Source organism: Pseudopipra pipra, chromosome 22 (assembly GCF_036250125.1).
Source record: "Pseudopipra pipra isolate bDixPip1 chromosome 22, bDixPip1.hap1, whole genome shotgun sequence".
NCBI classification, from domain to species: domain Eukaryota; kingdom Metazoa; phylum Chordata; class Aves; order Passeriformes; family Pipridae; genus Pseudopipra; species Pseudopipra pipra.
The window spans coordinates 3,087,479-3,111,939 of record NC_087570.1 but is presented as its reverse complement, the minus strand read 5'-3'; the positions used below and the strand labels follow the sequence as shown (position 1 = coordinate 3,111,939).

Below are 24,461 nucleotides of genomic sequence, written 5' to 3'. Positions count from 1 at the left end.
GCTCCAACGAATCCAACCATTTAGGTTGGAAAAGCCCTCCCAGCTCCATCCCCACCCTGTCCCCCAGCCCAGAGCACTGAGTGCCACGGCCAGTCCTTCCTTAGACACCTCCAGGGGTGGGGACTCCATCACCTCCCTGGGCAACCCCTTCCAGTGCCTGACCACCCTTTCCATGAGGAAATTCCTCCTGATGTCCAACCTGACCCTCCCCTGGCACAGCTGGAGGCCGTTCCCTCTCCTCCTGTCCCTTGTGCCCTGGGAGCAGAGCCCGACCCCCCCCTCCTGTCAGGGAGTTGCAGACTGCAAGAAGGTCCCCCCGAGCCTCTTTTTCTCCAGGCTGAGCCCCCCCAGCTCCCCCACGGTGCATCCCCATCCCTCACCTGCCCGGCTGCGCCTGCGGCTCCTTCCCCTCCTTCCCGCTCGGCCTCCGCCGCCTCGCTGCCCCCTGGGTGGGCTTCTTCTCCTCCTCCTCCTCCTCCTCCCAGCCGCCGTCAGGCTCCGACTCCGAGCTGGCAGCGAGGACCTCGTCCAGGCTCAGCTCCGCCAGGCTCCTGGGGGTGGGGGGGGGAAGAGAGAGGGGTGCGTGTGAGGGCGAGCTCAGCGTGGGAGCGAGCGAGCCCTCTCACCGCGGGCCGAGGGGCCATTTCCCGGAGGTGCCCCCAGTACGGCCCGCCCGCCCTGAGCAGTCCCCAGGCCGGGTCAGGTCTGTGCCGGTGCCTCCCTCACCTCCTGCCGGGGGCCGCCATTGCCGCCTCCGCCACGCGGCCGCCACTTCCGCTCCCGGCGTGCCGCGCACGCAGGCCACGCCCATCACCCGCAAACCACGCCCCGTTACTGCCTTAACCGCGCCCCCTCTCGCCTTGGCTCCGCCCCCTCCACGCCAATCCCGCCCGTTCCCGGCCTGGATCGGGAATATTGTGTCCAGCTGGACCAGGAAAGCGATTTTTCCTCTGTGCTGGCCACACACCTCGAGTGCTGTGCCCAGTTCTGGGCCCCCTCAGTTCAATGAGGGGCTGGAGCGTGTCAGAGACGGGAAGGGGCTGCAGCACCAGGAGCGGCTGAGGGAGCTGGGGGGGCTCAGCCTGGAGAAAAGGAAGCTCAGGGGGGACCTTTTCGCTCTCTGCAACTCCCTGACAGGAGGGGGGAGCCGGGGGGGGGGGTCGGGCTCTGCTCCCAGGGAACAAGATAGGACAAGAGGAAACGGCCTCAAGCTGTGCCAGGGGAGGGTCAGGTTGGACATCAGGAGGAATTTCCTGATGGAAAGGGTGGTCAGGCATTGGAAGGAGCTGCCCAGGGAGGTGGTGGAGTCCCTGTCCCTGGAGGTGTCCAGGGAAGGCCTGGCCGTGGCACTGAGTGGCTGAGGGACAAGGCGGTGATAATCGGGCACAGGGTGGACTCGATGATTCTGGAGGTTTTATCCAAACTCAAGAATTTTATGACTCCCCGCCCAGGCCACGCCCACTCCACCTGGCCACGCCCCTCAACCATTCACCCCGCCCCCTCCCGTGGCTCGCAACCACAGGGGCGGGGTCTTCACGCTTAGCCACGCCCAATTTCCAGCTAGACCACGCCCGTCCCGCACATAGCCCCGCCCCTCCGCTAGTGGCCCCGCCCCTCGCCCCCCGGTCCGCGGGGCCGCAGCGGGGCCGGTGCCGCTCGCTCCGGACCCCCGGACCCGACACGGACACCCGTGCAGGGTCGGGCCGGGCCGTGCCGCGGGGTTATTCCGGGTGACGGAGGAAGCCGCAGCCGCGGGGGCCGCCCCGGCTCGAGGAGGAGCCGCCGCTGCCGCCGCGCACCTGCCCGCCCCCGGCCCGCCCCGTCTCTCCCCGCCGCGGGGCCGGCGGTAGCGGTGCGGGTGTAGCGGCGCCCCGCAGCATCCCCCGGGCTGGGCCGTGGCTGCAGCGGAGCCGTGAGTACCGCCGAGGCACGGCCCTGCCGCCACCTCCTCTTCCTCTCCCTCTTCTTGTCCCTCTCTCTCTTCCTCTTCCTCTCCTTCTCCCTCTCCTTTTTCCTCTCCCTCCCCCTTCCTTCTTCTCCCTCTCCTTCCCTCTCTCACTCTTCTTCTTCCTTCTCCTCTCCCTCTTGCTCTGCTCTCTCTTCCTCTCCCTCTGTCTTTCCTTCTCCCTCTTCTTCTTTCCCTCCCTCTCCTTCTCCCTCTCCTTCCGTCTCTTCCTTTCCTTCTCCCTTTTATTCTTCCTTTCCCACTCCCTTTCTCTCTCCTCCTCCCTTTTCCTCTCCCTCTTCCCCTCCCTCTCCCCGGCAGGGCCAGGGGACCCGGACCCCGCGAAGGAGGGGCAGCCGGAGGGGTTATGGGGTGTGGGGCAAACCGGAGGGGTTACCGGGGGGCGTGGGGGGACAGGCAGCAGGGGGGACCCCCAAGAGGAGCTCCCCCACTCCTGCGCATCCCTCCTGGGAAGGCAAGTTTGCTCTCGGGGTCTGGGGGAGACCTTTTCCAAAGGTTTGGTACAACCGGTGCCGCTTCCAAAACATTTCCAAAGGTTTGGAACAGCCGATGCCGTCTCCAGCCTCTGCACCGCGGCATCCCCGTGGCCGAGGCCGGCAGCATCCCTGTGCTGAGCATGCCCTCCTTTCCCTGTCCTCTGCCAAGTCCTGGAGAGATCCCGTTGGTAAAGGGAAAAGCTGCAGCTCTGGAGCCCGGGGAGCAGCCGCAGAGAGGGGTCTGGCCTGGCCGTGGTGTTCCTTGCCCTCGGTGGAAGCACACGGGTATCAGTGTTTTGTTGGTGATGGGGGAGCTGAAGGACACGGGGAGAAATGTTGCCTCGGGTTTTCTGGAAACTTGGGAGTGGGGAAGGGGGGGGAGGAAGTAGGACACAGCTTTTTTGTGGCCTCTGCAGTGACTGTCAGGGCAGAGGGCTCTCCTTGAGCTACAACATCGCTGCTGCTGCTGGAGCTGATCCTGGGAGCAGCAGGCCAGGCAGGCAGCTGGTTTGGTACTGCTGGCTGAGCAAATGCCTCCCTCTCCAGGGAGTGACAGCCCTGTGACCTCGGCTTCCCCACGGCAAGGAAAGGTGTCAGTCCCTGCTCTGTGTGTCAGTCCCTGCTCTGTGTGTCAGTCCCTGCTCTGTGTGTCTCTGCTCTGGCCACCGACCAGGCTTTGTGCCAGGCTCAGACTGCAGAAGCAGTGGCCTTGCTTTGGTGGGGTCTCTGCACAGGGAGACAGCTCTCCTATGGCTTCAATGCTTGCTATGCCATAGCACTGTTTTGGGGGTCTCTCCATTGCTGGAGACCACCAGGAGGGAGGTTAGTTCTGGAGTGATTCAGCAACATGTGGATATTTGGGTGCTTTTGATCCCAGCAGTCTGGCCTTTTGCACCAGGAGATGCTGCTCTGTTATAGGTTTGCTGTTTTGGGGCTCACTAACACTTCAGAGTCTAATGGCCTTTTGGTTATGGTCCCTACAGCTAAACATACATCTCTGTGGAATCTCCTCCCTCTGCACCCCAAGTTTCTCTCCCAACCCATGAACATCTGCTGGAAATCCTTTATTCAGCATAGCAGTGAGTAAGACTCAGAGATGTTGGATGTAGAGATCTGAGTTTCCTTCCTGAGCACTGACTGATTAATGAATCACAGCAAATAGCATCTAATTCAGAGCACACCAGGAGCTGGCAGGCATAACAGGCACCTGCTCTCTTGGCTTGATAGCCCAGGATCCAAATGGAGTTGCTCCATAGCATCTTGGGTAGCAGGGATGGTCCCTGATGCTTCCTGTCAGCTGAGGTCAGCTTGGTGGGGGTGGCAGTGGAGCGTCTTTGTTCTGCCAGGAAAGACAGTGGCCACCTGCCCTTGCTCCCTCAGCATCAGTCCAGATCTCTGTAGATGGAGTGGCGCATGGAAATCAAGGCAGGAGTGCTCTGAAGGCTGGAGAACTGCTGGGGAGACAGTTCTGGGCTTGTTTTGCTGCATTTCAGGCTCAGCAGCTTAAAAAAATACTGAAGTCCCAGTGCTTCTGGATTTCCTCAGGTGCTGGAGCCCTGCCTCCAAACCCTTAGGCAAGCTGGGCTTGGGAGGCTTGAGAGGCTTCATCCTTTCTGTCTGGCCTGCTGGAACTGGCTGCAAACCTTCTCTAAAGGATGTGACTCCTCAGGGGCAGGAATTCGAGCTCCTTCAGCTGAAATTCCCAGGGCCTTGGCAGGCCCCCAGTTGTACCAGTGAGCTCAAGGCCATTATGTCACATGCTCCTCATAGCTCAGTTTTCGTGTATGTGGCCCGTGCTGTTGCCTGCCAGAAGATGTGAGGGAATTCTCTTGTTTTCTGGCTTGAAAACAGGCTCCCACTGCTCCACAGTGTGAAGCTGAGAGCTGGTTCAGAGGAGGAGAGGTGGATCTGGTCTGGTACGTCCATGCTGCCAGCCCACACTACAACAGAGGCTGGCAGGAGGCTTTGTAAACCCTCCAGGAACGTGGTGTGGGTCCTGTGGAAGGGGTGAGCTGGGGTGCAGGTGGTGACCTCCTCTGGTGACCTCCTGGTCTGGAGAGTCACTCCTGGGCAGCACTTGCCAGCAGAATTATTCCGTGTCTTGTCCATCTGTAAAAGATCTGCTTGCTTGTTTGCAGCCAGCAGATCCAGGTGCTTTTTCCTCCTTTCCCTGCTTCTGGAGCCACGGGGCCACGCTGCCCCGTGTCGTGGAGTCAACCTTCCCTTTAGGAGCCAGGTGGTGTCTCCTGCTGGGTCTCCCCAAATCCATCACTGTTTTCTGACATCAAGGCACTGCTGAGCATGAGTGACCTGCTCTGAACTGCCCCACCTTCTCGAGCCACCATCACCTCACACAGCAGACAGGTAAAGGGCACAATCCCTCTTTAAACAGCTGCTGGCCAAGGATGTTGCAGATAGAGAGGGAGCTCCTGGGCAAGTCTAGGAGCCAGGAATATGGAGGTGCTCAGATACAGGCTGCCTCCAGTGACCTGAGTGCTCTCATCTTGTGTTTACCTGTCTGAAAAACGAGCTGGGGACAGAGATGTCTGTCACAGGAAGGGCAGAGGGATGGCAGGAATACCACAGTGCTGGGCAGTGCAGCTGAAGCAGGTGATTATCACTGCTGCCTGGAGAGGGGACTTGCTTTATGCCTGTGTGTGGAGGTTTGGCACTGCTGGTGCTGAAAAATAGCTCTGGATGCGACAGTAGCTCCTCTCCTGTGCCTGCTGGGGGACACTGGGAAGGGGGAATTAGGACACGACCCACATTTCCAGTCCTTGAGAGAGTCAAAGGGCTCATTTCACTTAGGCCTTGGTGTGCTTTGGGCTGGACTGTAGGAGCTCCTGTGTAACCCCAGTGCAGCTGCAGAACTGCACATTTTACTCAGCATCTCAAGGCATGAATCCGTTTCCATTTCTTGTTCCTCCCTAACCTGGGAGTTCAGCAGTCCCAAACCTATTCGAGTCCTGACCCTCACAGCCAATTACTTGAAAATGACCCAAACCTTAGCTCAGATGCCTCTAAATCCCTCAACCGTGGAGTCCTGCTTGGAGCAGCAAAATAAGGAAGGAGAAAGCTGAATTTGAAGATGTCTGCAGGAAGAGCTGCTGCCTGTGGGAAGTGAGGGAGAAGGCTGTGTACTCAGGTGGGCACCAAGCAGGCTGGATGCCCTTCATCTCTCTCAGGTATGAGAATGTCCCAGTGCATTGAGGCTCCCTCCTCTCACAGCTGAAGCACTTCTGAGCGTGAGCTGGGGTGACTTGAGAGCAACTTCGAGCTGAGCTTCCAAACAAAGCTCCCCAGGAGTACTGGGGAGTGAGGCTTTAATTAGAAAAGACCTCCAGCCTTCTGTGTGCACCAGGGGCCGATTGATTACAACCCAGTGAGTTGCTGAAAGACGCTGCCGAGGTCAATGTGCTGAATGCCCTTCTTGCCTGGAGCCAGCACTGTCTCTGTGCTGTAGAGCTGGCAACTGTGTGCAGCTTTTCCCCGTCCTCCCCACCCCCTTTGCCGAGGCTCCACATCCTCTCTGGCAGCTTGTCACTTCTCTGCAGATGTCTAGACAGGAGGATTCAGTGCGTGTCAGTTATGCCTAATTCATTAAAAAAAAAAAAAAACCCACACCACCAAACCCTACTGAGAGCTGGGGATTCTCAGTCCTGCAGACTCAGCGCTGTCTGCGGTGCCCCAGTGCTGCCTTCAGGCTGGCTCAGAGCAGATTAATTCCATGGATCTGCAGGAGCAGCGAGTGCCTCGGCTCCCACCCGCAGTGGGGGGGGCTTGGGGAAGGGCTGGCAGGGCTGGCAGGGGGAACAGCAGAGAGGAGAGGAGGTGGGGAGAGGTGTTTGGGGCTGGGTGTGTGCTCCTCCTTGCTCCTCACCCCACTTGTGTGTTCTCAGCTCTGTCAGGAGCTGCCAGAGGGCTCCAAGGTGTCCAAGTCCTCAGTCTGGGCTGAACCCACCAGCTTCCCAGTTCTGGTGTCCCTCCTGAAGGCAGAGCTGGTGCCAGGAATGACAGCTCCCTTTGCCACGTTATGTCACTCTTCCCATCGGGGTTTTCAGCCCTCACCCCTGTCCAAGGTGCAGCTGTAAATCAGCCCTTGCAGGACCTGCAGTTCAGAGCATCTCACTCCCTTGTCCTGAACCAGCTTCCTCCCTCTGCTTCCTTCCAGTTGCTGACTCTTCTAGACTGAACAGGCAATGAACCTTGTATTAAAAAGGCTGAATGTGAGCTGCTGCACACTGTCAGTGTCTGCCTGAATTCCCTGGATCCAGGCAAAGCCTTACAGGGGCTGAGGAGGGACTGAACCCCAAAGCATTGTTTTTTTCTATCTGGGTCAGTGACACTAATGTGACATGTCCTGGTGGGGACAACTGCCTGGATTTAGTGCCTGCTTTGCATCTGAGTCCTGAGCATATACAACTGGATGATTCCCAATCCTCTTTGCTGGTGTTTATTGTGGGGAAGGGAGCAGGAAAGGTAGGAACACAATATATTTTGTAGTAGGCAGTTCCAGGCCCTCTGAAAGAAGGAAGAATTTGGGATATCCAGGCTTGAGCTGTAAGTACAGTGTATATCTGCTGTAGTCTGTGAAAACAGCCCTGGCATCTGATTATTGATGCAAAAATGCTGCTAATTGTCTGGTAGGTTAAAGCTTCTGCTTAGTGGGCTTCAGAGCCATGGAAGGGTTCCACAAAAGGGTCAGCTCAGCCAAATTTGGGGTCTCCACAAAGCCATAAGGAAGGTGAAATGTGCAGTGAGCTCAGCTGCTTCTCTGGATGCTGGCACGAGCTCTGTTAATGGTCTTACAGCACAACAGCCTCTGTTGTTACTGCCAGCTCAGCTGTTTGTGTCCCTTGGCTGTGGAAGGGAAGGAAGAGTCTGCAGGAACACAGGAGCACATCGTGTCTTCCCAGCCCTGCTCCCAGGAGGGAAGTTGTGCCCACCCCCACAGCTGGGCAGGGCTTTGCCTGCGCCCCCTTGGGCTGCCCCAGTCTGCTCCTGCCTTGAGTGGTGTTGCACGTTTCAGTTCTTTGGGGAATGCTGGACTGGAAAATGGGCTGTGAATCCTCTCAGAGGGGGTTAAAAAGGGGAATTCTGATTTCTGGTGCAGGGGAGATGGAGATGCACTTGGAAGGAGTGATTCCCGCTTGTGACTCCACTGTGGTCCCCTCCTTCCCCAGGGATCCGTGCTGTTGCTCCACCCCTGGGTGAGTTCTGTGCTGTTGTGGGGGCACTGCTTTGGCTCCAGCACTGGGAGTGGAGATCTGAAGCTGCTGGGCACAACAGAGTAGCACTGCCAGGAGCCCCTGCCTTCCTAGGGCTGAGCCAGAGGAGGTCTGCAGGCAAAAACAGGGACTCTGTGCCTGGGGAATGGACCCCCAGTGCCCAGGAACGAGGTGGGGGGACACACCACTCCCCTGAAAGGGAAACTGGTCTGTGCTGCCCTGTTAGTGCTGTGACACACTGGGGTCGAGGTGAGTGCCAAGCAGGGGCTCCATGGCTTTTCCACAGGTCCAATGGCAGCAGTTCTGTGGGAGATGCAATGATGTGCACACAAACCAGGGCTTTGTAACTGGCTTACTGGGATATCAACACAGGGATAGGGCACACGTGGAGGTGATGGATTTAAGGACGATTGTGTGCCAGGCCTTAGGGCATGGCATGCCTTGGAGTAGGGGATGTCCCCTCATCCCCAGCAAAGCCTCATCCCCAACATCTGACCAGCTGCACAGGATGTGTCCTCGTGGTCTCCCAGCTCGCCTGCCAGACACAAAATCCCCATCCAGGCTGTCAACAAAAAAGCCATTCTCCAGGGCCTTCCTGGGGAAAGGGCAGGCTCGGAACTCCTCCCTGGAGGATACTCTGTTCCCTGTTTATTGTTCAGCACACTTCTTTTCACTCCCAGCAAAATATGGTTTTTTTGTGCAGAGAGAACAGGCCTCCCTTTGGGGGCAGGGATCATTTGCATTAATTAACAGAGCTGTTATGCACGGCCACGCTCTGTCGCATGGAAGCCAAACAAACGCCTTCTTTTTTATTCCTTTTTTTTTTTCCCCCCCTTTTTTTTTTGCCATAACCTCGGAGTTATTACAAGTCAGGCACCGCATCCGCTCTGGTCGACGCGTGACACGTGCATTCCTGCTGCTGTGTGCTCCACAAAAGTGGGCTTGTGTTTCCTTTCCCCCTCTGGAGCTCTGGACACTGCTTCACTGTCTCCCGTGGTCCAGGCACTGTTCCCCATTAATTACATCTTAGTGGCGCTCGTAGGCCTTCATTTCCTGGGAATGAAGTTTTAACAAGGAAATCAGGAATATTTAGTGCTGCCAGCGAGGTGGAGGGTTCAGCACTGGGAGCAGCATGAGCAGCAGTGAGGTGTTCCTTTCTGTTCTTTTCTGTTCTTTTCTGTTCTTTTCTGTTCCTTTCTGTTCCTTTCTGTTCCTTTCTGTTCCTTTCCTTTTTCCCCACTGGTTATATATTCCGATCCATTAAAGCAAAAGAGCTCTGTTGGGAACAAGTTGCTGTGGAGCAGAGGGGACAGTGGGAAGTGGGACTGAAGGCGTTGTACCCACTTCAAACCTTCAAGCAGCCCCATGCCAGGGCTTCAGGAGGGTGACCCTGTCCCAGAGGGGCTGGTGGATGGGTGAGTGGCTCTTCAGAGCTGGAGTGCTGAGGCTGTGGTGTGGCTGTAGCCAAAAAGCCATCAAGCAGAGCTGGTTCAGGCTGCCTGTGGGACTGTCCCCTGGCTGTGGGGATGCTCGTGGAGCCCAGTGGCAGTGGGATGGCATCTCCCTCTAGCCCTGCTCCCTGCTTGGTCGCATCAGAGACCAGGTGACACAGAGGGGACATAGCTCAGGGTGGCCCCTCGCCGGTGACAGCAGGGAGGTGTGCCTGCAGAGGGGACTGAGCAATCGCTGCTCTCCTGGCCACGAGAATCATAGCAAGGAAAGATAATGTCACCCCTTGTCATCCTGCATTTGTACTTGCCCAGAGTCATGCAGTGACTCAGTGGCAGGGCTGGGAAGGGAGCCCAGCGCTTCCGACTCTTTGGAATCGCGTTTGATTCCTGCCGTGCCAGTGCGTTGGCCGCAGCCACCTTCAGCCTGCTGTGCCCTCTCTGTCCCTCCCCTGACCCCTGGAGCCCTGTTCTGTGCTCCTCCAGGGTGGCTAACCTTCCCTCACAAGTCTCCCAGAGCACAAGGAGAAGAAATCCCATCTTTTCCCAGCTCCTCTGCCCTGTCCTGCGTTGTCCCCCTGCTGCTGAGGAGCTGGGAGCTCCCGTCCCTCACTCCCAGCACCCAGGAGGGATGAGGCGAGTGCTTTAGAGCTGGAACATGACTTAAATACTGATGGGGATGAGTATGCTCAGCAGTGTGTTCTCTGTGTGTTTTACACAGAGAAACCAGCTCAAGCAGGTGAGGAAAACCCTTGGGCTTGCAGCTAGGGATGGGAATAAAGGTGGGGAAGCACCGTCTGCCCTCTGCCCTAAACCTGCTCTAGGAAAGGATCTCTGGAACCCAGGCAGAGATGTTAATAACTATAAACCTCCTTTGTGCGGGCATCTCTTATGTCCACACGTGAATTAGGAGAGGGAGGGTATCCTGGGGATGCTGCAGCTTTCCCAGGGGTGTAGGAGGAGGCCAGTTACCTCACAGGCCCTTCTTTCCTGTCAAGGGCACCTTGGCATCCTGCTCTCACTACTGGAAAGCATCAACAGGCACTGCCTTTGTTGTGTGCCCCTGAGCCTTCCCCGCTGACAGCGAGATGAGGAATCTCTCGTATCACAGAGGCTGATGCAAATAGAAAAGGGCATCGCAGGCTCCTCTCCGCTCAGGAAACATGTTTATTCATCTTTTTTCCTCCCCCAGACTCTAGTACGTGATACAACTGCTACTTAAAAAAAAAAAAAAAAAGGAATAGATGGCTGCATTCGTGGCTGAGCAGGCACAGAGCGGTGGGTTTCTATTTTTAGGCCCGGCTCGGCGGGTGTAGGTGTGAGGGGAGGCTGAGGGGATTCTCTCGCCGCAGGGATGCGGGGGCAGGCGCACGCGTGCAGCACACGGCCTTATTTTCTATTCAAGCTGCCTTTTTTCTCCTGCTCCCTCCCCCCTCCTTCCTCCTGCTGCTCAGTCATTCCCTCCTCACTCCCCCACCTTTTGGGTGATGCTGGCACGGAGACAGTCAAACGCCTTTGGAAACAGCGTGAGCAGCCTGGATGGAAACAGCGTGGGGAGGAAACGTCTCAGCACAAATAAAATGCCCTTGTTCCCTGATTAGGCAATTTTTTGTTTTTATAGAGTCATTGAATCACAGAATAACCTGGATTGGAAGGGAACTTAAAGATCAACCAGTTCCAAACCCCTGCCATGGGCAGGGACACCTTCCACTAGCCCAGGTTGCTCCAAGCCCTGTCCAACCTGGCCTTGGGCACTTCCAGGGATGGGGTAGCCACAGCTTCTCTGGGAAACCTGTGCCAGGGCCTCACCACCCTCACAGGGCAGAATTTCTCCCCAGTATCCCTTCTAGCCCTGCCCTCTCTCAGTGTGAAGCCATTCCCCCTTTTCCTGTCACTCCATGCTCTTGTAGAAGTCCCTCTCCATCTTTCTTGTAGGTTCCCTTCAGGTACTAGATGGCCACAATTCAGTCACCCGAAGCCTTCTCTTTTCTCTCCTTCCTTGCTGAAATTCTAACACAAGCAAGGGGATCCCTGGAGCTCCAACCCCCTCACGGGGAAGAATTTTTTCCTAATCTCAAACCTGAATTTCCTTCTTTCAGTTTGAACCCAAATGAGCAGGACAACATTTCCCTGGCAGGGGCTGGTTCGAGCTGTTGTTGCACAGGATCTTTGAGCAGTGCTGAGGGTTGTCTGGGGCTAGAGCTGTTCCTGCCTGGCTAATACTTTATTTTTCCCCCATGCCAGAGCCGGTGAGAAGGGGAAAACCCCCCAGCTCCGTCCTGCAGCCATGGAAGGGGGTGTGCAGCTCCTCAACCGCGACGGGCACAGCATCTCCCACAACTCCAAGCGCCACTATCACGATGCCTTCGTGTGCATGAACCGCATGAGGCAGCGGGGGCTGCTCTGCGACATCGTGCTCCATGTGGGCACCAAGGAGATCAAGGCCCACAAGGTGGTGCTGGCGTCGTGCAGCCCGTACTTCCACGCCATGTTCACAAGCAAGTAGAGAGTCCTCCCTTCCCCCGTGGACAGGCTCTCCCTGCCCTCCAAACCCTCTGCTCTCTGCCAACCCCTCCGCTTTCTGCCCTGCTCCCTGTTCTCGCTGCCCTGCTCTATGGAATCGTGGTGCCGGTGTGTCATTTCAGTGAGGAAGTGCAGTAATATTCTTCCTTTGACTCCCTACCCTGAATCCCTGTGCCCATAACCCCTGCAGAGGTGTCTTGATGCCCCTCCTGCAGACCTGGACCCCCTTCCCTAGAGCGCACTCCTTGCTAAGAGAGGGGCAGAAGACCCTCCTGGGCTGTGATGAGGCTTGGTTAGACTCTCCTGTGGGGAAACAAGTCCTGCTGAGGGATTTTTGCTCATTGTTGTGTCTGTGTTGCCCCAGATGAGATGAGTGAGAGCCGCCAGACCCACGTGACGCTGCATGACATCGACCCCCAGGCCCTGGAGCAGCTGGTGCAATACGCCTACACCGCCGAGATCGTGGTGGGAGAGGGGAACGTGCAGGTAGGAGCTTCCCCCCCAAAATCCCTCCCTTCCACAAAGCTGTTCTGTACGAAACTCGCCTCCTGGGGACTCTTCTTTCCTTCTGCTCAGCGCTGCCAGCTGTTTTTTCCGTGAAGGCAGCTGGATCTAGCAGTGGTCAGGGAGTTCACCTGCTTCTCCACGCCCAGAGGGGCTGGGAATGGCTCCTCAAAGAACTGTGCAATGCCCAGGTCTATTCCTGAGCACCTGCCATTCTCCTGGCCCTGTGGGGTGTTACTGGTGTCCTTCTCAGCTGTTCTTTACCTTAGTTCTCTTGGAAACAAGGAATGCTCTGTCCTTCCCTGCGCTTGTGTGCCTGAAGGTGCTCAGTAAACCTGTTCTGCTCGTGGCTTGCAGTGAGACGAGGGTGGAAACGGTTTCCTTGCCCTGGAAACTCTCTTTTCCCCCGTTCTTTCCCACTGCCAGACACTTCTTCCTGCTGCCAGCCTGCTTCAGCTCAATGGTGTGCGGGATGCTTGCTGCAAGTTCCTGCTCAGCCAGCTCGACCCATCCAACTGCCTGGGGATCCGGGGCTTTGCTGACACCCACTCCTGCAGTGACCTCCTCAAGTCTGCTCACAAGTACGTCCTCCAACACTTCGTGGAGGTGTCCAAGACAGAGGAGTTCATGCTGCTGCCTCTTAAACAGGTGAGGCCCCTGACAGGAGTGTGAAGGTGTGGGTGCAGCAAAGCTTCTCGTGCTCTGTCCTGGAAGGCACAGCCTGTGTGTCAAAAGCCCAAGGAACCTGCACTGAGGGGACAGGGTTTGGCAAGGGAACATACCCAGATTCTGTGCTTTGATCCTCTCTGTTCAATGTGTGGGAAGATTGCTGTCAGAGAACTTAATCCCATGGGAATTAAGGATGGGAGGGTAGGACAGAGGATAATTTTGGTCACTGGTGCTTGCCATGTGAGCTCTGAGCACACAGTCCAAGGAATAAGTCCTGCCTGCCCTGGTCACGTAGCTGTGATGTTTAATTCAGAGCTCAGCTAATGTTTCCTGCTGTTCATGGTGTGCCAGGATGGCCCCTGGCTCCTCTGCTGTGCCCTGGCCAGGAGGCACTCCTGGTCCTTGCTCTGCATCACCTGACCCTGTGTGGCCCCTCAGCAGGACCCAGACACCTCCTTTCACCCCTTCTTGGGGCAGGGGGTGCGTGGCAGTGAGGGAAGGTGCATATCTCCACCTGCTCTGGCTCCACAGTCCTTGGCAAGTGAAATGAGTGCTCTGGAACCAGCCAGGCCATGCGGGTCTGTCCCATGAAATATTGAAGGGGCCTGTGCAAGCAGAGTCGTCTGCCTGCTCTCACTGACGTTGATTGGAACTGTCAGGAATTGCAGCAGCTTCAGCCACAGAAGGGGGGGATGAGCTGGGGGATGATGACTGAGGGCAGAGCTGTCTCCACACCAGCTGCACCTCCCGGTTTGGGGGACCCAGGGCTGTGCACCCTTCAACCACCAGCATCTACAGGAGGCAGGGCTCTGCCTCTGGCAATGCAGTTCCTTGGAGGTGTGAATGTCTCCTCTCCTCCCCGTCCATACCAACCAACACTGCCCCTTCCACCCCACCCTGCAGGTGCTGGACCTCATTTCTAGTGACAGCCTCAATGTGCCATCGGAGGAGGAGGTGTACCGGGCTGTGCTCAGCTGGGTCAAACATGATGTGGACAGCAGGAGACAGCATGTCCCCAGGGTGAGTGTGCTGGGAAGGTGGCCTGGATCTACCCACCAGCTCTGAGTGCCTGGGCTGGGTGGGGATCTCATCATACCATTTCCAGTCCAGACTGGAAAGGACCTTAAAGCTCCTCTCATTCCACCCCGCTGCCATGGCCATGGACACCTTCCACTAGACCAGGTTGCTCCAACCTGGCCTTGGACACTTCCAGGGATGGGGCAGCCACAGCTTTTCTGGGCAACCTGTGCCAAAGCCTCACCACCCTCACAGAGAAGAATTTCTCCCTAATATCCAACCTAAATCTCTCCTCTTCTAGTTTAAACCTGTTCCCCCTTGCCCTATCCCCATCCAAAGGCCTCCTCTCCCCTCGCAGCTCATGAAGTGCGTCCGGCTGCCCCTGCTGAGCCGGGACTTCCTCATGAGCAACGTGGACACGGAGCTGCTGGTGCGGCACCACTCGGAGTGCAAGGACCTGCTGATCGAAGCCCTCAAGTACCACCTCATGCCGGAGCAGAGGGGCGTCCTGAGCAACAGCCGGACGAGGCCGCGGCGCTGCGAGGGGGCCAGCACGGTGCTCTTCTCCGTGGGTAAGGCCCTGTGAAGGGAGCCCCCTCACCCGCATCCCGACCCCGTCCCGGGGCCCTGTGGGCCGGGTTTGCTCTGTTTGCCCTCCCTCCCAGGTGGAGGGAGCCTGTTTGCCATCCACGGGGACTGTGAGGCCTACGACACGCGGACGGACCGGTGGCACATGGTGGCCTCCATGTCGACGCGCAGGGCCAGGGTGGGCGTCGCGGCCATTGGGAACAAGCTCTACGCCGTGGGCGGGTAAGGAGGGCACAGGAGGTGGTGGGGTGTGAGCAGAGCCTGTGGGGAGAGCAGCACAGAGCTGCCCCGGGAGCAGGGGTGGCCAGCAGAGCCTCCCGGAGCTCACCTCTGGATGCACCATCCAGGATCTCTGGGGTAGCAACTGAAAAGCCCTTCCCTGAAAAGCCCTTCCCTGCCCTGCGGTTCAGAGCTGTGAGTTCACCAGGTCTTGTTGTGGTGGTGGCCGTGTCCTGGACTGGCATGGTTCCACCCCCATTTCTCTCAGAATCGCAGAATGGTTTGGGTTGGAAGGAACTTTTGAGGTCATCTTGTTCCAACACCCTGCCATGGGCAAGGACACCTTCCACTACCCAGGTTGCTCCAAGCCCTGTCCAACCTGGCCTTGGACACTTCCAGGGATGGGGCAGCCACAGCTTCTCTGAGCAGCTTGTTCTCCCTTTTTCTCCCAACAGCTACGACGGGACCTCTGACTTGGCTACAGTGGAGTCCTATGATCCTGTCACCAATTCCTGGCAACCTGAGGTGTCCATGGGCACCAGGAGGAGCTGTCTGGGTGTAGCAGCACTTCATGGGCTTCTCTATGCTGCTGGGGGGTACGATGGGGCCTCGTGCCTGAACAGGTAGGGGATTGCATTGCTACAGGCTCCTCCACTGCTTGTGCATGCAATGTCCTTGGTGCTGGGAGCCTGGGAGCCTTGCTCCTGACCCATGGACTGACCCCAGGGTAGATGTGTTGCAATCCAATGGGGAAAAACCATTTTGTAGCCCTCTGCCACAACGGGACGCAGCCTTTGTCAGTTCTTCCCTCCTATTTTCCCTGTCTATTCCCAAGCTTCCTTGGGAGCTGCCCCTGAGGGCCTGTGTCAAAGAGCTTTGACCTGGGCTTTTCCAGTGTCACACCTTATGTTCCTGTGTCCCTGCCTGCTGCAGCGCAGAGAGGTACGACCCTCTGACAGGCACCTGGACATCCATCGCTGCCATGAGCACCAGGAGACGCTACGTCCGGGTGGCAACTCTAGGTGGGTGATGGCACCTCACGGGCTTCTGTGCAGGCTCTCTTGCATTCCTGGTGGTTCCTTTTGATGTTCTGTCCTAGTTCCTGCCCCCTCTCCCTAGATTCCCTTCGCTATGAGTCCGGATGGCCCAGCCATCCCTCTGCCATGTCCTGACATGCTGCCTGCCTCTGCCCTCCTCCTCAGTCTCCTGAGTAACTGGGTTTCATCACACTCTGTAGGCAACTCCTGAGGGGACCCACAACTTGTTCCTTTGTGCCCCTTCTACTCTGGAGCAAGGGGCTGGCTGTGAATGATCCCCTGTCCCTAGAAAAGGAAGGGACAACCTTGTTAGTCCTTCAGTATGAAAGCAGGACAGTCCTTTTGCTGATGATCCAAGTCCCACTCTCAGCCAAGCAGGTGCTGGGCCTCCCTGGGGATGCTTCCCACCTTCCCAAGAACTGCCACACGGTGTCCCAGTGTCCCCGTGCCTCTCCCCTGCCCTGTTCTCTGGTTTCAGCTCTCAGTGCTGACTCAGAGCTTCCCTCCCCTCCATCACCAGCTCACACTGTGCCTGCCACAGCCGATACTGGCATTCCCCTGCTCCATCCTCCACCACTAAAAATAGCCCGTTGCTCCAGCAGGGAGCACTTGCAGCTCCTGTAATGAGGAGGTCAAGAAGCAGCAGGCAAAGGAGTTCTCTGGGAAGCTTGGAGCGTGGCAGAGAAACTGCCTGATGAATATTTCACAACACTCCATGCTGGAAGGGGAGGGGAGCTTGGGGAGCCCTGCTGAGAGGAGCTTGGCTGCCTGGGGCACGGGAGGCTCAGCTCATACCTGTGTGGGCACCCATAGGGTGGTACCTGTAGTGTTGTGGGACCTGTGTTGGGACAGGGACCATGTCTTTAGCTAATTCCAGTGCCTGTGTGACTGTCTTTGCAGAAGGCAACCTCTATGCTGTTGGGGGATACGACAGCTCATCCCACTTAGCCACGGTAGAGAAATATGAGCCCCAGGTAAATACAAGAGAGATTTTTATAAACTTTTTCCTTCTCCCCTCCTCTGTGGTGCCTGAAAGGACTTAAGCCACTGTGCATGACTGTAACAAGGAGTGGGTATCAGCCCCTTCCACAGCGACAGAGAACCCGGGGTGTGATCCTGAGCAAAATGAGCCACAGCTGATCCATGCAGGCTCTGAGATACCACTGCGAGATTTCAGCCACCAGAACACTCTCTACTCTGCTGCTTGTAGGCCAGCTCGAGTTCTGTAGGAAGAACAGTCCTGGTACATGCCCTGAGCTGTTTCCAGCTTCCAGCTGAGGTCCTGCACTGTGCACATCCAGTGTGGTGAACAGGGAGTGTGGCAGGCTGGGGACATGTGTTGGGCCTGAGGACTCACAGCTCTGCTTGAGCAGGGGAGATTGGTGCAAAAAATAAGAGAGAAGGTCCTGGAGGTTTTTCGTGAGCTGTGCAGTCGTACTTGCAAAATACAGTACTTGGAAATAGATACAGCTCAACCCCCATGGCCAGGCTGGATTCAGCTGTGACACGACTGGTGGCCTGGCACAGGGATCTCTGTGCCCCTGGGATGGCAGGACTCCTGCCAGCTCCCACAGCGCTTTCCTGAGCCGCTCAGCAGAGATTTCTGTGCTGCTCTTACTGTGGCAGAGTGGAAGGGAAAGCAGTGGGTTCCCCCCAGAAGTCCTTTTGGGAGGGGAAGACTGTCATGCCAGGAGCTGTGTGGTTAGAGCAGGACTAATACCACAGGACCGATTTGGCCAGGGATGGGTGGAAAATGCCCTGTACACCTGTCTGGTTGAACAACCATTGCCTGTTCCCAGATCAACACCTGGACACCCATCGCCAACATGCTGAGCCGCCGGAGCAGCGCAGGGGTGGCCGTGCTGGAGGGGATGCTCTACGTGGCTGGGGGCAACGATGGTACCAGCTGCCTTAACTCTGTGGAGCGCTACAACCCCAAAACCAACACGTGGGAGAGCGTGGCACCCATGAACATCCGCAGGTAAGGAGCCGTGCCCCGCTCCGGTGGCAGCAGGAGCGGGGATCCCATCTCGCCGTGCCTCACTTGGCACCGCAAACTGTAAAACACAGCCCGTGCCCCCCTCCCAGGGTTTGGCTGATGCTCCTGCTGCGCTGAGAGGGGCTGGAGTGTGTGCCAGGAGGGCAGAGCAGGGGTGTTCTGCAGAGGGATTTATTCTCAGCAGTTTGTGTGGCTGTAAAGAACCGGGTGGTTCCGCTGGCTGAGGCCACGGAGATGTTGCTGGGCTGTGGGAGGATTTAAGGCTTGCAAGTCCGAGGATTTTGGGCTCCTAGAGTTTGTTATTTAGAGGTGGTGGTTCTCCAGTGGCATGAGAGTGTCGGAGTGAAGGGGAGGACCTGAGAGTCTGTGCTGCACTCTGCTTGAACTCCAATAGTTCATTTTCTCTGGGCGACTGTAAGGCTGGGCACTCCTTTTGTGGGGCCAGTTTACCCGAGGCGCTGAGCTCCCCTACGCCCCAGAGCCTCACCCCGCTGCGGTCTCTGCGTGGTCGTTGCAGGAGCACCCACGACCTGGTGGCCATGGATGGGTGGCTGTACGCCGTGGGTGGCAACGACGGGAGCTCCAGCCTCAACTCCATCGAGAAGTACAACCCCCGCACCAACAAGTGGGTGGCAGCGTCCTGCATGTTCACCCGCCGGAGCAGCGTGGGGGTGGCCGTGCTGGAACTCCTCAACTTCCCTCCCCCCTCCTCGCCCACCCTCTCGGTGTCTTCGACGAGCCTTTGACAAAGAATCAGGACGTACCTTACCTCAAGGGGACAGGGGTGCCTGGCAGGGCTCTAGGCCGGCCCCGAGGGGCAGCCGGTCGCTGTAGGAGGGGAGCGAAGGTCCTGGTTGGTGCCTGCAGCCCCAGCACTCCTGTGAACCCCGGAGCTGTCCCCGCTCTTGGGGCGCCCATCGGATCAGCGCGACCACAGCAGTTAGAAATGTGCTTCCTGGACGAGCACCCTCGGTCGGAGGGCGACGAGGCGGGTGCTCTCCGCTCCGCTCAGACTCATCCCACCGCCCGCCCCAAGGGCTCATATCTCCTTTGGGGAGGGGAAACTCTAAACCATTGCTGCTTCTTGGATTCACGGGATCCAGCCGGTGCCACACACGAGCACAGCCAGCCTTGGAGGCTTCCAGGAGCCCTGTGGGGTGGCTGAGGTGGGCAGCGCTCCTGCCAAGGACGCGGCGAATGTGCAACCACCGCTCCTCTGAATGTCACTGTAGCCAAACTCTTTACCAAGCCTATCGTGCACTGTTAAAGACTCTGAGGCCACTGTATGGTTCTCAATGGTGTCTCATTGATGCCTTAAAATACACAAACAGAAGAATCCCAGCTAAGGGACAGGGCCTGGAGGAGGTGAGGTTCGGAGGCAGGACTGGACGTAGCATCCTGAACCCTCCAGTGTTTCCATGCTCTGCTGGCCCCCACCTCATCCCCCGAGATCCCAGCTGGCCATTGCTCTGGGGAGTCCCAAGCCAGGCAGATGGGTCGGGTGACCTTGTTGGCATCCATGCCATTGCTGTCCCATGCTCAAAGGACTGGGTGGCTGCCTGCTCTCTGCACGTGGTCCTGGCTCAGACTGGGAAAGGATCGACCTGTTTGCTGTTCCCCTCTCTGCAAAGCAGATTCTGGGTTTGTGGAGAGCTATCAGTTCTTTAAAAAGAACAGTCCAGCCTTCTAAATGAGGAGGATTGCCTGGCATTACTTCTTTTGGGTATTAATTTTTTGCCTTTTTTTATTTGAATGCTAATATTTTAGTTTTTAATGACTTCATATCCCTTTGTTTTCTACGCTACCCTGGTACTCCCCATCCCATCTGCTTCTAAGGCAGCAGAAGGGATGCAATTACTTTTCTCATTTGTTGAGGAGACGATGCCTGTGTCCTGGAAGACGTTCTCTATGGATGTGTGGGGTGTGTGCATGTGTGAGCTACCAAATGTGCAGCGAAAGCAGCACGGAAGGGACCATTTGCAATTAGCGACTCCCTGGCAATTAAGCAACCCCTTTAATTAACTGAAGGTTGAATAAATTAGTGCTGTAAGTCACAGGCCTATCCTAGACCCACCTGTGCCACGGAGCCTCTGGGGTGGTGTTTTCAGTGCGTGTGCTGTGCGTGTGAGCCGTGAACTGAGGCACAGATCAGGTGTTCTCTGCATTACAGAGGAATGACTCAACCACTGGTACCTCAATAGTGTTCAAATGTAGCACTGGAATACAATCTAACTGTTTGGAACTAATTCCTTCATCCCTTTTTCCCCCTGCTCCTTCTCGTTTCTCATTCACAGAGTTCAGATTACACTCCTGGTGGGGATTTGTTGGCCTGAATTTTCAAGTGACGAGAGATTTCTTCTCTTTTTTTTGAGGGGGGGGGGTTGGGTGAAAGGAGAGCTTGAAATGAAACAGGGACTCCCCAGCTTAAGACAATTTTTTTTGCAGTCTGATTTCTCCTGGACTGGTGCCTGCATGTTTTGCAAGCCCACTGACACGCTTTACAAGCCCACTCACAGTGCCTCACGCTGGACACCTGAAGTTACCAGCAGCTTCTGAAAACCTGAGCTGCTTCCCTCCCCAACCAGTCCCCAAGGGGCAGCCTGATCTTCTCAGGCTGAGGAGGCCTTTTTGGCTTTTAGAACAGACTCTAAATTTGCTTTTTGTCCCCCTCTCACTTGCCCAGCCCATCACAGCTCAGCAGCTCTCCTGTTCCTCTGTACTGCAGAGGGGTCTGTGAATGTCCAGGCTCTGTGCAGGTTGTCTCTTGGTCCATGTGGGCTGCCCTCAGAAGGTCAGATGAATCTGCTTTGTATGAAAAACCCAATGAAATCAGTGAAGTCTGCTCCGTTTAGTGCGTGTGCCCACACCTGAGCGAGGTTCAACCCTTTCCATCCCATTCCTAGAACCAACATCAGGATTTTACTCTTCTGCTGGGCTCGTATCGACTCAAGGTGCCCCTGGCTCCAGGGTCCTCTTGGAAGGAGGATCAGCCCAAAGGCCCCATGGCCGTGTCAGAGGTGGAAGGTGCTGGTGCTGGGCTTGGCCTGACGTTCCAAGATCCTGCTGAGAACTCAGCAGGAGTCAGGAATGGCAAAAGGAGAGCGAAGCCCAGCCAGGCTGCTGGAGGGAGCATGGCACGGCAAAGAGGGGCACTGCAGGGCCAGGGAGGAACTGCTGGAGGGGAAACACGGCCGATTTCAAACAAGGAGTGAGTTGTTATAGCAGTGGTTCAGCATCTGGTCCAGCTGTGGCTGCTGTAGCATGAAGGGGGGCTGCTGCCTTGGGAGCAAAACCAGAGGGGAAGCGAGAAATGTAGCAGCTGAGGAGAATTTTTCTGCCATGTGCCCTTGGCCTCCATACACTGCAAATGGTGTGTGATGCTGTTCTGCCTCCTGAGGATCAGGGAAAGGGGCAGTGTGACTCCTGTCCCCCCCTGGTTGGGTCCTGAGCAATATCCCACTGAGCCTGTTCAGCAGAACCCTGGGGAGGAGGGATCCTTTTGTGTCTCTGCTGTACTAACTATGCAGGTGCTCACTGCTTTCCTGTGCAAGAGAGAGAAGGGAGGAAAGGGCAAAATAGTTCCCCAGCAGCTTGTGGGGGTCCAGAGCACCCCGACCCACACTGTGTGGACACGAGGTGTCAGCATCTGCCCTGGGAGATGCCAGGGTGGAATCGCTTCTGGTGCTGCACGTCCCTTGCTGAGGAGGAGGAGGAGGAGGAGGAGGAGGAAGAGGAGGAGGAGGAGACCTCGGAGGGGGCGTGTGTCTGTGTCTGTCTGTCTGTGCGTAGTACCCTGTCTGAGGGGAGGAGAACCGTCAACTCTGCGTGTGGCTTCTCTGCCAGTCTTAGTTCGTGGTGTCTCACCCAAGACGTTTATTTGTGTGATTTCCCATGTGAGCTTTTCCCAGCAGAGGGGTGTCCCCGAGGAGGGGGGCCCCAGGCTGTGTGTGTTGATGTGTCCTGCCCAGGGACCCCGGTGTTGGTCTGCAGGGAGGCAGCAAGGCCAGGCAGGAGCCCCTGCCCTGACGAGGGTGCAGAGGTTCCCTTGGTCCTGCTGCTGGGCAGACCTGGTCCAATCCATGTCAAACCGTCGTCACTTTGATTTCTCTGTAAGTTATCCCACTTATTTATGTGGAACTCTGTTTCTCGGAATTTTTTGCACTACATGGGATTGGGGAGGGGATACAAGCAATAGAAGCCAACATGTACAATAAAGACATTTTCTTGAATACTGGATCCTGCCTCTTGCATCCTTCCTTCCTTCTCACTTCTCCGGCTCACTCCTGGGGAGGCAGGAGCTGCTCTCTGCATTGCCCTGGGCAGAGGAGGGGAAGGATCCCCAGGCAGAGGATGCTCATGGAAGGCTCATGTGCATCTGTGCCTGAGCAGCCACTGATGAGATGGGTCAGGGAGGTTTAGGTTGGATATTAGGAAAAGGTTCTTCCCCTGGAGGGTGGTCGGGCACTGAACAGGCCCCCCAGGGCAGTGGTCACAGCCCCAAGGCTGCCAGAGCTCCAGGAGTGTTTGGACAATGCTCTGAGGGACATGGTGGGATTGTTGGGGTGTCTGTGCAGGGCCAGGAGTTGAGTCAATTATCCTGTGGGTCCGTTCCAGCTCAGGATGTTCTAGGATTCTGAGGTCTCATCTGTTTGGATGTCACCAGTCCAGCATTTTGCACAGAGCAGGGACAGGCTCCCATTCTAGAGCCCACTTCAGACTGGCCCTGCTGATGTGGATGTAATAGAGGAGACAACAGGGAACAAAACCAGTTTTGAAGGATCTTCTGTGCTAAAAGGAGCAGCTCTTCCCCCAGCTCCTGGCCCCGGGCTCAGCTGATGGTGCTGGATGCCTGGGCAGGGGGGCTGCTGTCCTGTGGACAAGGGGCTTCATATTCCCAGAGAGGATGTTGTGCTGGGAGTGTCCACCACTCTGCACACATTCCCTCTATCCCAGAGAAAGAGCAGGGCCAAGATGCTGGTGGTCGTGGAGACCACTGGGAAAAGCCCAACTCAAGGCATAGAGGCTTCAGAGGCAGGCTGATTTACACCTCTCCCTGCCCATTAAATTCCAGTTTGGTCTCCCCAGGACTCCCAGTGCTGTTGACAGCTTTTCCTGCAGTGGAAATGAAAACCAGATGAGAGACATCCTCCTGCACCCCCAGCTGCCACACGCAGCTCGCCCAGGGGCTGGATGGCCCCATTCTGCTTCCCAACTGCTGCCAGTCCCTGCCTCCTGGGGGGAATGCCGAGCCCATTTCACGGTGTGGGGAGTTCAGGGGGTGAAAAGAGCAATGAGAACTGCCTGGCAGCATCCCCTGGGGCCCAGGAGGGAACTTTCCCATCGCGGTCAAGCCGCGATGCCGCGCGGTCGGAATGCCTGGCTCGGCTGGAGCCCTGCCCGTGTCCTCTTTCCTGCTGCTCTCTAGGCTCCTGCTTCTGGTTGGGGCTTCTATAAATAACTGCCGTGCTCCAAAAGCCTTCCTGAAGTCTGGAGGCTGCTTCCCTCCAAGTTCAGGTTCTCCTGGAAGCAGAGCCAGTGAGCCCTCGAGCTGGTGCGCCCAGCACGCAGAGAGAGGGGACTGTCCTCAGCCACTGGTCACACCTGGCCCTGCCATCTGTGGTGGTGTCACTGGTGTCCCAGCGAGCAAAGTGAGGTGTATTTGCAGGACCTGCAGTAGTTCTGCCACTATTCTGAGCTGTAAGGTTTTTATTTAGAACAAACATGCTGGAGGAACGGCACGTTTCTGGTCACAGTCTGACCGTGTTAGCCACGGACTTTAAGAGGAATCATACTTTTCCTGAGTAAAACACAGTTGGTGCTGTTTGCTGTAATTTCTGATCTCTGCCAGGAGGTGCTGTGCTGTCAGATAGTCGTTTCCCAGCTGTGCAGAGAGAACAGAGCTCACAGAAGCACCCTGCCATAAAAATTAGGGAATTTCTGATCGAGGCCTTCTGGAGGGGTGTCCTGTTGCTTTGCTTGGCCATGAAGGGTTAATGGATTATATGACAGAAAGGGGAGGGGGACAGGGAGGCTGTTTTTAAAGGTCAAAGATGGGGAAGCCTTGGAGAAATTTTATGGCATATCCGTTATCAGCTGCTCTCTCTGTGCAATCACCTCTTTGGGGAATATGTTGATTTTGTTTCTGCAAGGTAAGATGCAAACAGAGAGAGCCTAACACACCCAATGTGTCTGTAAGACCTCAGAAATAGCCAATCCCAGTTTGATTCAAACAGAGTCTCTAAGAAAACACCCTCTCCTGGTTTTAAAAATCCCCTGTTGAAGAAATCACCCGGGACTCACCACACACCCTGGGAGTTCTTGTGGTGAGAAATAACCTTTCCTGTGAAAATACACACCTTGTTTCCAGCTTCAGCTCACCCACCTTCACTTTCTCTGCATCCCTCCTGGTTCTCTGCCCCAGCAGGTTGTCACAAGAGTGTCACAAGTGTGTCACAAGTGTGTTCCCCACGCAGGTGCTTCCAGCATCACCACATCCCTGCAGCCTCTCTGCTGCAAGATGGAGCTGCTGGACTGTCCCTGGGAACAGGGAGGAGGCAAAACCTGCTCCCTGCCCTCTTCCCAGAGGACAGTCCCCGCTCACAGTCACTGTTGTCTCTCCCTGGCTGGCCAGGCTGTAACAGATTTATGGATTTACAGCCTTTGTTGTGCTTCAGAGCCTTCGTAAAATAAGGTGTAGATACGTCACATCACGTGCTTTATAGTAATTGCTTGGGTCACTGTTATTTATATTAACTAAATCTGATTTATTTTTCAAACGTGCTGTCAA

General features: G+C 56.4%; 2 protein-coding genes across 4 annotated transcripts in view; one reads left to right on the top strand and one right to left on the bottom strand.

Moving 5' to 3' along the window:
• Positions 1 to 836, bottom strand: part of NOC2L (NOC2 like nucleolar associated transcriptional repressor) — a 45,487-nt gene extending 44,651 nt beyond the window's left edge. The window contains exons 1-2 of one of the 2 annotated variants that reach the window (XR_010435772.1): positions 727 to 836; positions 381 to 551 (exon numbers count right to left, since the gene is read on the bottom strand). Coding sequence is in view for 1 of the 2 variants with exons in the window: in XM_064678490.1 (XP_064534560.1) it covers positions 381 to 551; positions 727 to 746 (191 nt within the window). In the remaining variant the exon portion in view is untranslated. The remainder of the gene's footprint in view (positions 1 to 380; positions 552 to 726) is intronic. The other variant, XM_064678490.1, reaches the window with a different exon arrangement.
• Positions 837 to 2,419: 1,583 nt separating this feature from the next.
• On the top strand, positions 2,420 to 21,910 carry KLHL17 (kelch like family member 17). Of its 2 annotated transcripts, XM_064678492.1 has the most exons (12): positions 2,421 to 2,727; positions 11,363 to 11,616; positions 12,006 to 12,127; positions 12,572 to 12,793; positions 13,718 to 13,834; positions 14,190 to 14,403; positions 14,497 to 14,641; positions 15,094 to 15,261; positions 15,572 to 15,660; positions 16,576 to 16,649; positions 17,475 to 17,656; positions 18,192 to 21,910. In XM_064678492.1, the coding sequence occupies exons 1-12, from the start codon at positions 2,516 to 2,518 to the stop codon at positions 18,418 to 18,420; spliced, it is 2,028 nt and encodes a 675-aa protein (XP_064534562.1). In that variant the 5' UTR covers positions 2,421 to 2,515; the 3' UTR covers positions 18,421 to 21,910. The 2 variants fall into 2 exon arrangements, with proteins under 2 accessions (XP_064534563.1, XP_064534562.1); XM_064678493.1 differs by lacking the exon at positions 12,572 to 12,793 and having other exon boundaries at positions 2,420 to 2,727.
• The last annotated feature ends 2,551 nt before the right edge of the window (positions 21,911 to 24,461 follow it).

Bases quoted from the DNA above. Each gene is read 5' to 3' on its own strand.
- KLHL17 (XM_064678492.1), top strand. From the start codon at position 2,516: ATGCCGTCTCCAGCCTCTGCACCGCGGCATCCCCGTGGCCGAGGCCGG. The intron at 15,661-16,575 runs GTGGGTGATGGC...CTGTCTTTGCAG, and splicing joins CGTCCGGGTGGCAACTCTAG to AAGGCAACCTCTATGCTGTT. The intron at 17,657-18,191 runs GTAAGGAGCCGT...TGGTCGTTGCAG, and splicing joins GCACCCATGAACATCCGCAG to GAGCACCCACGACCTGGTGG.